Here is a 15,636-nt window from a genome sequence, read left to right as displayed (position 1 = left end):
TTAGTATAAACAATATGTATCTTAATTTTAAGATAATCAAAGAATCTGAATAGGCTGAACAAGTTTTTAGAAAGGGTGTGAATTTGGGTCTCTCACAATTTCATGTCTAAAAGGGAGTTAATCCTTATTTTATTAAAACTTGATTATCCTGCTCACTCCATAAATAAGATTGGGTGGCTGGTGTGGAAAACAATTGTATAAAGATGAGCTAAACAACTTTTTTTTCTGTAACAGTCAATGGAACCATGTAATCTGAAGATTAAGATTCTAAATATTATGTTCCAACCTAGACCTTGTGTCTTCTATCATTGTTTTGAAAGTATAGTGCATTTTATACAAAGCTCATCATAATCATTGATTTTAAAATATAAAGCCCCATATTTTGCTGACAAAGGCCTGCTACCTGCACTTGAGCTCACCTCATACCTGAACTTACCTGGTCCTAGTGCAGAATACCCATCTTGCTAGATTGAAGTGTCCCAGTCTCCAATGAGCAGACTTGAGTGACAGCAGGCCTCAAGCAACATAATAGAAAAACCCATTCCCAGAAACTCTCTTAAAAACTTTGACTGCTGGCAAAGCCACACACTTAATTTTGCTGGTTATAAATTCAAAATGAAACATTGGAAATATACAAATTATTGCAAGATTTAAACAAAAAATATCAAATCACATAAATATTTTAATACATTAAAAATAAACTTCTTACCTCCTCTTCACACCCTTACAATCCAGGAAGATAGAGCTCCACAATTAGTTTCGGTGGGGAAATTCAGCAGTGTAATTAATGGTAAGTTTAAGTCTTTCATGTTTGTCTACGCATGCATGGAAAATCTCGACGCTACCATTCAAATAGACAAATGCCAATGGTTCTGAACATTTACCAGCAAAATCTGGGTCATAAATCTCATTTTCTTGTTGTGTTTCAGGTTTTGCACGTAGGCTGAAAACCTAATTATTTTAAACGTGCATCAAAATGTAAGATCTCACATAAACAAGTTCCATGCGCTACATTAGCTTATCTTAAAACTTCCCTCTAAAATCAACCCTAAGGACTAAGAGAGACAAACAGGAACACTAAAACGACCTCCAATAAAAGAAGAATGCTGTATTGGATACATTTCAAGATGCAATACATAGTAACAGTATCGGTAATGGTTAGCTAGCTAACCAAAGCAAATAAATTAGTGAAAAATAAATTGCAGACCAGTGTTAGTATAAAGCTCAGACAGTTACAGTACATTGAAACACTTTAATCATTCAACATTTCACATTACAAATATTTAAAAATTACTGAGCGTTATAAATAGTTGGCATAAAACTTAACAACATTATGTTTTACTACCACTTCAACAAACAAGCTGTAAAAAGGGACATTTTTGTACCAAATTATTTGAGAGGGGTACATAAAATTAACTCAAAAAAGGTGAACCAATATTAATAAAAATGAGTTTCCTTTATTTAAAATTGTTAATCACTACAACCTCCCCAAACACAGTGAAAAGCACAAGGAATTCAGCCAGAGTGTCACCACTGATGGCTGACTTCCACAAATAACTATTCTTTCTTTATGAATATTTGCCATACAGTGTTGAATACATAAGCTTTCAATAAAAACTAGACACTTTAAAATATTAAAAAAGCTGCACATCCAAAAAATATTACAACATAAAAAATCTCAATGGTCAAAATGATAAAAAACTAATTATACATTTCAATTTAAAATACCAAAAAATAAAATGCTGGACAGGATATTGACCCAATTATTATAATGCTGCTGAGAAAAGTAGTCTTTGCTACTTTTTAAAAGTAAGGTAACAAAAATAAGCAAACAAGCACATTTTTCCTTTAGTCCATATCTAAAAATAACTTCAATTATTTATATTAGTACAAAGATCATATTCTGAATTTACAAATATCAGTAAGATAAAAGGGAATATAATAACAGTAGAAAATGACATTGTGGACAACATATTAATCTGAATGTTTGCAATTAAAAAAAATCGCATTAAAGGTTTACACTGTAAAATTTTTTCAGAAGTTAGAAAAAAAGTATTGCACATAACAATATGACATTAACTTTTCACAATTTACCACATTCAAGTCTTCTGTAACTTCGTAAGAAATTCTTAAAATCCAGACACAAAGAATAAATTATCAAGTCCTTCCAATGGCATTCATAAAATCCTTTCCTTCTTGAACCACAAGATCAGATTTAAAATCATGCATTCTGCAGAGGTCTGTTTATGAGGATATATTTGCCATGCTATGGGCAATTGAGAAATGAAATTTAACCTTTGTAAACAACTTTACAACACACAAACAAGTTTTGAAGTTTACATATTTTGTTTCTTTTGTTCACACGCATGCTTTTATTTAATCATTTCAACTTTGCACACTATCTAGAACTGAGGTAACTTGATGGCATTTCAAACCAGTTTTTGCCCATCAAAAACAGGTAAATCCATTTTTTTAAAACCACCAAACACCTAAGAATCCATATGTTCAAGTTTACTGCTAAATTCTTCTGTGTGCATTTTGTATTGTGAATTGTGCCAGGTCAGCTACTATACCACAAATGCAGGAGCTGAAAGAAAGTCTATATGAATATTTTCATTGAATATTAGCTGAAAATGCAATGTAATATTGGAAGAAACTGGAATCCACATTTAGACAACAGGGTTTGGGCTGAGATTGCAGTTTGGCCCTAATATCTACTGTATCATTATCTTAGATATTAACAATATTTTCGCTGGAGTTAGGAGGGTTATATGTTCTACATCTGTTTTTTGTCTGAATCTGCAGTTTTATCAATAGCATTGCTGATCCCTAACATTCATGATATTTAAATTTCACTTTGCCTTCAAACGTCAAAAGGAAAAAAAAGTAAAAGTGAAAATAAAACTGATTGCTTCAACTCATTTTTGTTGCACAACTAAGTTAACTATATGTGCAAATCTTTGAATAATAAACATAGAAAAACTATTCATCTCTTTAGATTACGAAAAATCGAGGTATTACAAAAAGAGATGTCATCAGTGAAAAAGTGAGCTTAAAAATATTAACTGTTGGAAAAATCAAGATATATAAAAGTAGTGCATAACAAATGTTGGTATGTGTATATAAAAGGAAAAGAATAAGGGAACAAAAAGCCAGTTAGAGAAATAACGTACCAAAATGTTCAAAGGCAGATTATGTAAAAAGGGATTTAACTACTAGTAAAAAAGTTATCTTTCAGTGTCAAATTTTAAAAATGTTAATTCACTACATCTACAAACATTAGAATTGGGCATGAATGGCACAAAAGCACACCAGTTCACCTAGGAAGGATGATAACCAACACTTTCTATAGCTTAAAAATTGCCACTAAGAATTACGCCTTTTTTTTTACTTTAACAGCAAATCCCTGACGAGCTAAGGTAAGCACCCTCACAACTCTCTGCTGCTGTTAGTTTGTCACCACTGTGGCAGAACATAGATCAAATTTAACTGCTAAATTTGATCATTTAACAGCAAATGTCTCCATTTTGACTAGGTTTAATTCTTTAAAGCCTATTACTCCAAAGGAATAGTTACACTGCCCATTATCATTATGTTACTTGTGGGTCACAAGTCAGCAGTTAGCAGTGAATAATCCAGTCTTTGGTTCGCAGGAGTCTGAAGATGCTATGAACTGTATCAGAAAAAAAACAGCAAGAGTAAGGAGCATTAACTTTTCACATATAATTTTTTTTTAAATTACACACGGAAGCATAACCACCTTTGGCTGAATCACGCAATAATCATAAGGAATGAATTCCTTCAATGCAGTCCAGCACCTACATCGCCACTGCAAGGCAGTACCACTTAAAGCCAACCTGCATAGTTTACACTTATAGTGTTGTGACACCACATGCTAACCTACAGTAACACAGAAACATGCACATTGGCACTCTCAAATGAATTTCAGTGTTTCCTTTTTTTTATGCCATTTACATTTTGAAAATGTAAATTTTTCTAAACAAAACTTATAGGCAGAATATAAGTACTGTGGATAGTGGGGAAATGTATGAATATATAGTGCATGCAAAATAGGTGTACAAGTAAACATTCAATCATTCATACTATTCCACATAAAAATAAAATAAAAAATCTTAGGCAGATGAAGCCATAGCCTGTGCTACACGTAGTTGTGTTGTAATGTAGCCTTTTTCTTTGTTATTTTCCAATTCCCATTTTTACTGGAAAAGAAATGGTATTTTATATTACCATTTAAACAGCAGCAAGGCCCTTATTGTCTCTTGCAATTAAATAGCATTACTAAAAATAAAAAAATATAAATCAAGGCTACATTTGAGGTATTACTTTTGTGTGTCAAAATGGAGAGCAAAAGCTGACACATGACAATATATTAGTAGATCAAGTGGACTTTGTAAATAGCAACATCAAAAAAATAAAGGTATAAAATCTCTTCCAGCAACGAAAATGCCTCTCTACAATTAGATTTGCGTCAATCTCAACAACTTTGGTAAACTTTTAGGGGCAGCAGATCTTCAAATTGTGGTTTTCCTTTTCTGAAATAAGTGCACACTTCAACCATAGCAGCAATCTAAACCCCCTTTTCTAAAATTGTTTATTTTGGGGAGGTGAAGAAGGGATGGGAAAAGCACCAAAAGCATTTACCCCGCATATTTGTTAGTGAAGCCTGTAGTGTGTCAGAAATAACTTTTTAAAACCACACTGATAGGTTTATGTTTTAAAAAGAACATTGGGATTCATATTGTTTTTGGGCTTTTTTTCTCATGTGCTCTTCCCCTACTTTAGATACAATTTAATTGAAAACAAAAATACAGAAGGGGCTGCAGTAGAACTTCACATTAATTTTAGTTTATGTCTATACAACTATAAAACTGGTTCTCTGTTGTCAATTTCCCTAACATAACATTTTCCTCAAGTACAGCAGCAAGCTGTGCAAGTGTGTTTTCCAGAAATACCAATCATGCACTCTGACTGAATCTGTATTATTCCATTAAGATAAGGATCACATATCCAGTGTTATCACAAGTCAGTCAATGTGTATGGAAAACATTGAAACTAGAGATTAATTTAACTATTTTAAGTGAATTTAGAGACATGTGTTTTGAAATATGGGATGAGGCAGTAGAAGAATGCACTTATTTATTATTCCTAGCTAGTCTGGTGTCTGCAGCCCTAGAACACACTTATCCTGCCACTAGAATCATATTTAAATATTTCTTTTAGTTCCAACGGAAGGGAACCTGGCGTGGACGGTCTCCTCCTTCTTTTACAAGTGGCTTGTGGAACTCTCTCCCAGCACGAGAATGTATGGCAGCCCAGCAGTATTCACAGTAATACTGCAGACATGTGACATTGGCACAGAAAAACGGAGCAAATTTCCCACCACAGCGGGTACCCTGGCATTCATCACATAGTTGATCATCAAGGACATATGGCTTCACTTCCACCTAAAAGTTAACATCAGATTTCCATTAATAGATGCAGAGATAAATATTAAACAAGTTTTTTAAAAAAAGCTTTTGCATTGATGCACACAATTCCTGAAATTGGTTTCTGAGATCTGCGCTTTCTGCTCAAGGGTAATATAGGGTTGTATTTTATCCAGTTAGTTTGATAAATTATATCAAGTTGAAAAATTAATTAAAAGGGAGAACTTTAACTTGCATAAATCTAGGACAGGCTCTGCTAAACAATAAATACTATTTCTGAAAGAGAGTCACTGTTGTATGGATAAGAACAACCAATATTCAGAGCACATCTAAACAAAAACAGAAAACACTTGACCTAATATTCTGTTATTTGCCATCTTCACTGAAGGTGAAATATAGTTATAACAACAATAAACCTCATTTCTCTTCTGCACCTACCTTAACAGGCAGAGAAGACCGAAGTTAATGTTTGGTTCAAAAGTCAAGCATTTATCTGCAAGTCTGCAGTTTGGATAAAAATACTTAATTTAATTATATTTAGTTAAATACACTTAAGAGTCCATCACTAAAATTGTTTCAACAACTAAATTAATACTAGTCAGCATTTGGAATTGAAAGTAGTAGCTGAACCAGAAAAATGAAATCACTGCTGTTAGGTTAGCTCTACTTATTTCTGAGCATTTCTTGTTGGCTTAAATTACATTAAAAAAAAATCAAAGCAACATGCTTATTCCAAAAAAAATTTTGAAAATATGGGGACCAAAACAAACATTTTTTCCAAAACCATAACCTAACTAAAATCTTGGCACAGGAAACACTAAAACAAACTTTTATTCATTTAAAGGAAGCAAAGCTAAAACCAAAATTATTTCTGGAAAGAAAATATAGTGGACTAGATCTCAACTTTGCAGGTGGGCAGCTGACTTTACATCTCTACTTATTTTTAGGTCCATTACATTGGACATGGAACAGTACTGCACAGGAACAGGCCCTTTGGCCCACCATGTCTGCACTGACCATGATGCCAATCTAAACTAATCCCATCTACATCTACTATCTCCCCTGGCAATGAATTCTAAACTCCTACCATTGTGTGTAAGAAAGGAAAAGCTTGCCAGTATATCTCCTTCAAACTTTCCCCGTCTCACCTTAAAGTTATGCCCTCTATTATTTAACATTTCCACCCTGGGAATAAAAGAATATCTACCCTATGTATCATATAATTTTATATACTTCTATCAGGTTGCCCCACAGCCTCCGACACCGCAGAGAAAATGTCTACTTGCAGCTGCTACACTCCAGTTCAGGCAACAGCCTGGTGAATCTCTTCTGCATCCTCTCAAGTCTCCATGTCCTTCCACTGTATCTATACCCGTCAATTTTATTTATCTTGTGTCCCAACTTAATCTCCTCTATCTAGGGAAGAAAAAACCTAACTTCCACAGTCTCTCCTCATCACTGAAACACTCCATCCCAGACCACATCCTAGTGAATCTCCTCTGCCCCCTCTCCAGCACTATCATATCCTTCCTACAGTGTGGTAACCAGAACTGTACATGATACTCCAAATGTGGTCTAACCAAAGTTTTATATAGCTGCAACATAACTTGCCAACCTTTATACTCAATATCTTGACAAACGAAGGCAAGCATGCTATAGATCTTCTTTTACCACCCTATCCACTTGTTGCCGCTCTCAAGCAGCTATGGACTTGCACCCTAAGATCTTCCTATATATCAGTGCTCATAAGAGTCCTGCCATTTACAGTTGATGTTGCATTTGACCTCTCAAAATGCATCACCTCAAACTTGTCCAGATTAAACTCCATCTGCATTTTCTCTACCCAGATTTCCAACTGATCTATATCCTGTTATATCCTTTGACAACTTTTCTTGCTAAACACAACTCCACGAATTTTTGCGTCATCAGCAAACTCACTAAATTAGACCACCTACATGCAATCAAATTTGTGAGTATTTGCACAAATACTGTTTTAATATTTTTTAAAGTATGTACACATGCACTTACCCGTTTATCAATGTCTCCATGCTGTAACTGGACAAAGCGAGCACTGATAGCAGCAATATAGCTTTGTTGGTTTGAGAAAGCCACACGGCCTGCACCTTTTGGGTATTTCAACTCTGGGTCTGTGTCAATGCCAGCATAACATACTCCACCGTACAGCCTGTCCATGATCATTGCCAGCTCCACTGCAGCACAAGAATCATGACAAGCAGAACAGTTACAAAGTGGCAATCACATTAATTCAAATGAAAAAAAACAACCTTATTTTCTAGATTTTCATGAACTACCTCTTTTACAATTGTTACTATCTAAGCCCAGAACTGGTCATGTATCAATTTAGCAAAATCTTAGCATTTGTCATGTCAGAATCAGATTTATTATCAGTCTTATATGACATGAAATTTGTTGTTTTGCGGCAGCAGTGCAGTGCAAAGACATAAAAAATTATAAATTACAAAATAAATGAATACAATGAGGTAGTGTTCATGGGTTCATGGACCGTTCAGAAATCTGATGACAGAGGGGAAGAAGCTGCTCCTGAATTGCTGAGTGTTTATCTTCAGGCTCCTGTACCTCCTCCCTGATGGTAGTAACGAGAAGAGGGCATGTCCTAGATGGTGAGGGTCCTTAATGATGGATGCTGCCTTCTTGAGAGACCACCTCTTGAAGATATCCTTGACGGTGGGGAGGGTTGTGCCTGTGATGGAGCTGGCTGAGTCTATAACCCTCTGCAGCCTCTTGAGATGCTGTGCATTGGAGCCTCCGTAACATTCTTTGATGCAACCGGTCAGAATCCTCTCCACCATACATCTATAGAAATTTGCAAGAGTCTTTGGTGACATACCAAATCTCCTCAAACTCCTAATGAAGTAGAGCCACTGGAGTGCCTTCTTTGTGATTGCTTCAACGTGTTGGGCCCAGGACAGATCCTCAGAGATGTTGACACCCAGGAATTTAAAGCTGCTCACCCTTTCCACAGCTGACCCCTCAATGACGACTGATCCATGTTCTCCCAGCAGGAGTTAATTCTAGCCATAACCAACCCCTTGAAGCACTTCATTATGGTAGATGTAAGTGCTACCAGTCGATAGTCGTTGAAGCAGCTCACCCTGCTCTTCTTCGGCACCAGTATGAACACTGCCCTTTTGAAGCAGGTGGGAACCTCAGACCATAGCAGTCAGAGGTTGAAGATGTTCTGGATAGAGTATTGGCAAGATTTTAAACCCTGAAAATTTAACCCTATTTAGCCTGATTTTATCCTCCCTTAATACAAACATAACCATGATTTTGTAGATGTTACCTGACACTGAACAAATACAAGAATCCAGGGATGGTAATTTCCTCTCCACACACCTTCATATACACCAATTTTATCACCCTTTCTGCCAAGCCAACAGGCATCCAGTCAAACCTACAATGATAATTTGGTTGTTCAATGTTTATCGCATGTGGAAAAAGCTCAAGAGACCTATAATTGAACCCAATATCAAACAGACGATGATCCATCTAATCTGTGTGGCTCTTTCCCAAAACTAAATGGGACAGCTATTTTCATTTCTTCAGAACATTCCCTCTTTCAAATATGTATCCATTTTTCTTTCACTCCAGGTTGCTTTAAAACATCTTAGACTTCTCTCCTCAACCAGTTATGACCATCTTAAATTGATGACCACTCAGCACCAAATCCACATTCTCCACAACCAGAAAAAATCTTTTCCTATTCATCTGACCCAACCAAAACCTAATGCTACTTCATTTTTGGTGTCTTTAAGCCAGTGGAAATAGTTCCATTATCCCCATTATTTCTGACATCATCATGCTAAATATTCTCTGAACACATTCAATGGCGTTAACATTTGTTCTTATAACACTGCATGCAACTTAACCATGCACTTGCCCAAATATAGCAACTTTATTCTTGTACTCTATACCCCTTTTGAGAAAGCACAAAATGCTAATATGCATAGAATGTTAAGCAAAAATACAGGTCATGAGGTCTGTGCAGTTTATACTGCACTCCATATGTGGCTTCTACAATCTACATCTCACATTTTCAGCATATTTTTATTTCTATTACTCTCATGTACATTTCTAGTTTCCTCTTGGAAGCATTTAAACTGTTACCTGCAATAATATCCTGACTAACCACACCAAGTAAGGAAATTACTTGGTTTTTCTATTGGATTTATTTGTATGCTTGTGACTCCAGCTTACTGAATCGGTCACAAATGGAAACGTTCCCTTTACTTCTACCTTGTTTTTGAAAACTTTTAATGTTGTTTCTCCAAATCATCCCTTTCTAATGAAAACCTGTTCAATTGCTTACAATAACTATACTTTTGGTTTCAGTGCCCTCCCACCCCGGTCACTCTCTATTCTCCCCCTTCCTCCATTGGGCAAAAGATACAAAAGCTTGAAAACATGCTTGAAAAATACCAGGCTCAAGGACAATTTTTATCCTGCTGTTATAAGACTCTTGAATGGACCTCTTGCGCAATAAGGATGAACTTTTGATTTCTCAATCTACCTTGTAGTGGCCCTTGCACCTTATCATCTACCTGCACTTCCTCTGTAGCTGTAACAATACATTCTGCATTGTTATTGCTCTTCCCTTTGTACTAACTCAATGTACTTATGTTTTGAAATGATCTGTAGGGATGGCATACAAAACAAAGTTTTGCCCACTGTATCTCAGTACATGTGACAATAATAAACTATTTACCACTCCTTGTACTGTGGCATGCAAAAGTTTGGGCACCCCTGGTCAAAATTTCTGTTACTGTGAATAGCAAAGTGTGTAAAAGATGACCTGATTTCCAAAAGGCGCAAAGTTAAAGATGACACATTTCTTTAATATTTTAAGCAAGATTACTTTTTTATTTCCATCCTTTACAGTTTCAAAATAACAAAAAAGGAAAAGGGCCCAAAGCAAAAGTTTGGGCACCTGCATGGTCAGTACTTAGTAACACCCCCTTTGGCAAGTATCACAGCTTGTAAACGTTTTCTGTAGCCAGCTAAGAGTCTTTCAATTCTTGTTTGGGGGATTTTTGCCCATTCTTCCTTGCAAAAGGCTTCTAGTTATGTGAGATTCTTCAGCAGTCTTGCATGCACTGCTCTTTTGAGGTCTATCCACAGATTTTTGATGATGTTTAGGTCGGGGGACTGTGAGGGCCATGGCAAAACCTTCAGCTTGTGCCTCTTGAGGTAGTCCACTGTGGATTTTGAGGTGTGTTTAGGATCGTTATCTTGTTGTAGAAGCCATCCTCTTTTCACCTTCATCTTTTTTTTTTACAGACGGTGTGATGTTTGCTTCCAGAATTTGCTGGTATTTAATTGAATTCATTCTTCCCTCTACCAGTGAAATGTTCCCCGTGCCACTGGCTGCAACACAAGCCCAAAGTATGATCGATCCACCCCTGTGCTTAACAATTGGAGAGGTGTTCTTTTCATGAAATTCTGCACGCTTTTTTCTCCAAACTATCCTGCATCCTCACCACAAAATTCAGCGTCAGAAGTTTGCAAAGGAACATCTAAACAAGCCTGATGCATTTTGGAAACAAGTCCTGTGGACTGATGAAGTTAAAGTAGAACTCTTTGGCCGCAATGAGCAAAGGTATGTTTGGAGAAAAAAGGGTGCAGAATTTCATGAAAAGAACACCTCTCCAACTGTTAAGCACGGGGGTGGATAGATCATGCTTTGGGCTTGTGTTGCAGCCAGTGGCACGGGGAACATTTCACTGGTAGAGGGAAGAATGAATTCAATTAAATACCAGCAAATTCTGGAAGCAAACATCACACCGTCTGTAAAAAAAAAGCTAAAGATGAAAAGAGGATGGCTTCTACAACAGGATAACGATCCTAAACACACCTCAAAATCCACAATGGACTACCTCAAGAGGGTCAAGCTGAAGGTTTTGCCATGGCCCTCACAGTCCCCCAACCTAAACATCATCGAAAATCTGTGGATAGACCTCAAAAGAGCAGTGCATGCAAGACTGCCGAAGATTCTCACATAACTAGAAGCCTTTTGCAAGGAAGAATGGGCAAAAATCCCCCAAACAAGAATTGAAAGATTCTTAGCTGGCTACAGAAAGCTTTTACAAGCTGTGATTCTTGCCAAAGGGGGTGTTACTAAGTACTGACCATGCAAGGTGCCCAAACTTTTGCTTTGGGCCCTTTTCCTTTTTTGTTATTTTGAAACTGTAAAAGATGGAAATAAAAAAGTAATCTTGCTTAAAATATTAAAATGTGTCATCTTTAACTTTGCGCCTTTTGGAAATCAGGTCATCTTTTACTCACTTAGCTATTCACAGTAACAGAAATTTTGACCAGGGGTGCCCAAACTTTTGCATACCACTGTAAATCATTTTTGCATTTTTACCAATGCAGTTCAGGAATAGGCCCTTTGGCCCACCATGTCCATGCTGACCATGATGCCAATCTAAACTAATCCCATCTGCCTGCACATGTTCCTCCATTTCCTGCCTGTTTAAGTGCCTGAATAAATGGCTCTTGAATGTTGCTATCGCTTCTGCTTCTATCACCTCCCCTGGCAGTGTGTTCCATGTGCCTACCACTCTCTCTCTCTCTCTCTCTCTCTCTCTGTGTAAAACAAAACTTGCCTTGTAAATATCCATTAAACTTTCTCCCTCTCACCTTAAAGCTATGCCCTCTACTATTTGACATTTTCACCCCAGAAAAAAAAGCTAACTATCTACTCTGTCTATGCTTCTTATAACTTTATAAACTTCCAACAGGTTGCCCCCTCAGCCTCTGACCCTCCAGAGAAAACAATCCAAGTCTGTCCAACCTCTCCATATTGCTAATACTCTCTAATCCAAACAATATCTTGGTAAACCTCTTCTGCACCTTCTCCAAAGCTTCCACATCCTTTCTGTAATGCAGCAACCAGAACTGCACACAATACTCCAAATATGATCTAGCCAGAGTTTTATACAGTTGCAACATGATTTCCCAACTTTAATACTCACCACCCTGACTGATCAACACAAGTACTGTATGCCACGTGCCTTCGTTACCGCCCTATCCACATTGTCGCTTTCAGGGAGCAATGGACTTGCACCCCAAGATCCCTCAGTACATCAATGCTCGTAATGGTCCTACCTTTACTGTATATTTTGCTCTTACATTTGACCTCCCAAAGTGCAACACTACACACCTGTCCGGATTAAACTCCACCTGCCATTTCTCTGCCCACATTTTCAACTGGTCTCTACCCCACTGGATCCTTTGGCAACCGTCCTCACCATCCATAACTTTTCCAATTTTTGTGTTGTCTGCAAATCTACTAATCAGCCCATCTAGATTTATAAACATCACAAACAACAGAGGTCCCAGCACTGATCCTTACAGAACACCACTGGTCACTGACCTACAGTCAGAAATAACACCCCTACACCACTACCCTCTATCATCTTTGCCCAAGCCAATTTTGAATCCAATCTAACAAGTCTCAATAGATCCCAGGGTCTTAACCTTCTGGATCAGCCTATCATGAGGGACGTTGTCAAAACCTTTAAAGACCATGTATACAACTTCAGCTGCCCTGCCCTCATCAATCATCTTCATCAATTCTTCAGAAAAAACTCAATCAAGTTTGTAAGATGTGAACTCCCCTGCACAAACTCATGCTGACCTTCTCTAATAAGTCTATGCTTTTCCAGATGCGAGTAGATCCTATCTGTAAGAATCTTCTCCAACAATTTCCCTACCACTGATGTCGGCTCACTGGCCTATAATTTCCTGGATTGTCTCTACTGCCCTTTTTAAACAGAGGAACAACACTGGCTATTCTCCAGTCCTCTGGGGCCTTGTCTGTGGCTAAACCCCAGCAATCTCCTTTCTTTTCTCTCCATAACCTGGGATAGACCCCATTAGGCCCTGAGGACTTACCCACCTTAATGTTCAAGACCCCCAACACCACAACCTTCTTGATATCAACATGGCCTAGCACATCCCTCCCTGATCTCGCTATCCTCCATTTCCTTCTCTCGAGTGAATACTGACGCAAAATACTTGTTTAGTACCTTGCCCATTTCCTTTGGCTCCAGGCATAAATTCCCTCTCTTGGCCTTGAGTGGTCCTACCCTCTCCCTTGTTACCCTCTTGTTTTTAATGTATGTATAAATGCCTTGGGATTGTCTTTAATTCTACAAGCCCCTTTTCATGGCCCCTTTTAGCCTTCCTGATTCCCTGTTTAAGTTCTCTTCTGCTTTTTCTACATTCCTCAAAGGCCCTGTCTGATTTCAGTTTTCTAGACCTTACATATGCTTCCTTTTCAACTAAATTTGCAACATCTCTTGTCATCCAGGGTTCCTGAACCTTGCCATCCTTTGTCTTTCTTCCTCACAGGAACGTGTTGGTCCTGAATTCTGACCAGCTGGTCTTTAACTAACTCCCACATGAGATCTGGACTTACCAAATAACAGCCACTCCCAATCTACTCTCCCTAGCTCCTGCCTAATACTGTTTTAATTAGCCTTTCCTCAATTTAGCACTTACAGTCTTACCCTTATCCATAACTATCTGAAAACTTAAGAAATTATTATCACTGTTCCTAAAATGGTCTCCTACTGAAACACTGATCACCTGGCCAGACCCCTTTCCCAATACAAGGTCTAGTATGGCCCCTTCCCTAGTTGGACTATCTACATATTGTGTCAAGAAACCCTCCTGGATGCATCTAACAAATTTTGCCCAACTTCATTACTTTTGAATCTATATTCCTGGAACGCAAAACTTGGTGGCTTTGCATTATTAACTGCTTTTCTAACCTGCATTATTACTATATTAGACTGTGGTGAGATTTTGGTGGAGATGAGAAACAACAATGACTTGTTGGATGACTTCTCAACTTCCAGTCTACATAGTCCAGATCATTAAAAATCCATATACTATCATGCATCAAGTCCCACTCATCACTCATATCCCTAGCGACTAACATTGGGCCCAAATAGCTCAAATTCAATGTTTTCATTTTCAGATTAAAAACAAGTTGAGACTTCAGCTTTCAATCTTTCCAGAATTCTGCCATTCTGATCTGACTTTGCACCTTACCAACTCGCTTGTAACCTATGACGATTTTTCCATTCAGTCTTCTTGGCCCAAGTCGTGGAATTTCTTTCCAAAGTCTCTAGCTCTCTCAAGATTCCCTTGAAACTTACCTCTTTGGCCAGGCTTTTAATGTTCCCAATTACCTTTTTCATTGGTTTGCTTTTTATTTCTTTTATCTGATTACCAATTGTAATGTATATGGTAGATTTATCTTTAATGTATTTAATATATGATGTACAAATACAGCCTATTTTAATCTGATGTTCAATTAATTGATAACCTTTTTTCTGTTTCATGTAACATGTAATGCTAGAGGTTATGCAGCCAAACATTCTTTGGAGATCTAAGAGACTCCTAGGTTGATCTGTGTAGAATGTGCTCCTTACCCTACCATTAACAAAAAAAACCCTGATAATTATTAAATATGATCATTGCCAAGTAAAGCACCACATAAATTAGCCTTTAACTATGTTGTTTTAAAATTATCAAATCAATTTAACATGTTCAAGCAGCACTAATATAAATGATATTTTGTGTCATTCCAACAGTTCTATATACTCAAAATAAATTATAAACAATTATAAACAAAATGCAAAAGAAAAATACATTTTTAACTGTTTAGATCTTTGCATCAATGTGAATAGACATTATTCTAGAAATTTAAACAGCATCCTGCAGCTGCAAAGTTAGACTTAAAGCTAATTATTTTACTCTAGAATGTACTAGTTTCAGCGAACCATATACAAAGTGTTCTTTAGGATGGTATTTCATAAGTCTTTAAAATGGGAATGAAATACTTGGTCCAATTATACCTATCTCTTCATCTCAATTCCATATTGTAGCGGTTGCTACCGCAGAATAAAACAAGACTCTACTCAGAGGATTGCCAAACAGAACTGGTTTATTTTCCCGCCTTGTGCGGGCCCTTTAAGGGAGAAAAACTCCCGCCCAAAAAACCGGCAATGACGTAAGTCCTACGTCATCAGGACTTTCCCGCGCGCGGGTTCTCCCCGTCGCTCGGAAAGACGAGGCCCGCCGCCATCTTGGGCCTCGTCGCTCCGACGCCGCGCGACCCGACTGCCGAGCCGGT

The 15,636-nt window shown here is 37.4% G+C and overlaps 1 protein-coding gene across 2 annotated transcripts in view; it reads right to left on the bottom strand.

Moving 5' to 3' along the window:
* Positions 1–1,437: 1,437 nt before the first annotated feature.
* Positions 1,438–15,636, bottom strand: part of cpeb4b (cytoplasmic polyadenylation element binding protein 4b) — a 71,678-nt gene continuing 57,479 nt past the window's right edge. For both annotated transcript variants that reach the window (XM_052013712.1, XM_052013713.1), the window contains 2 exons: positions 7,476–7,657; positions 1,438–5,465 (listed from right to left, as the gene is read on the bottom strand). In XM_052013712.1, coding sequence (XP_051869672.1) covers positions 5,238–5,465; positions 7,476–7,657 — 410 coding nt within the window. In that variant the 3' untranslated portion in view covers positions 1,438–5,237. The remainder of the gene's footprint in view (positions 5,466–7,475; positions 7,658–15,636) is intronic.

The sequence above is a fragment of the Pristis pectinata genome, chromosome 4 (genome assembly GCF_009764475.1).
Source record: "Pristis pectinata isolate sPriPec2 chromosome 4, sPriPec2.1.pri, whole genome shotgun sequence".
Taxonomy (NCBI): Eukaryota; Metazoa; Chordata; class Chondrichthyes; order Rhinopristiformes; family Pristidae; genus Pristis; species Pristis pectinata.
The sequence above is the reverse complement of the archived record's forward strand: the minus strand, read 5'-3'. Positions and strand labels throughout refer to the sequence as shown.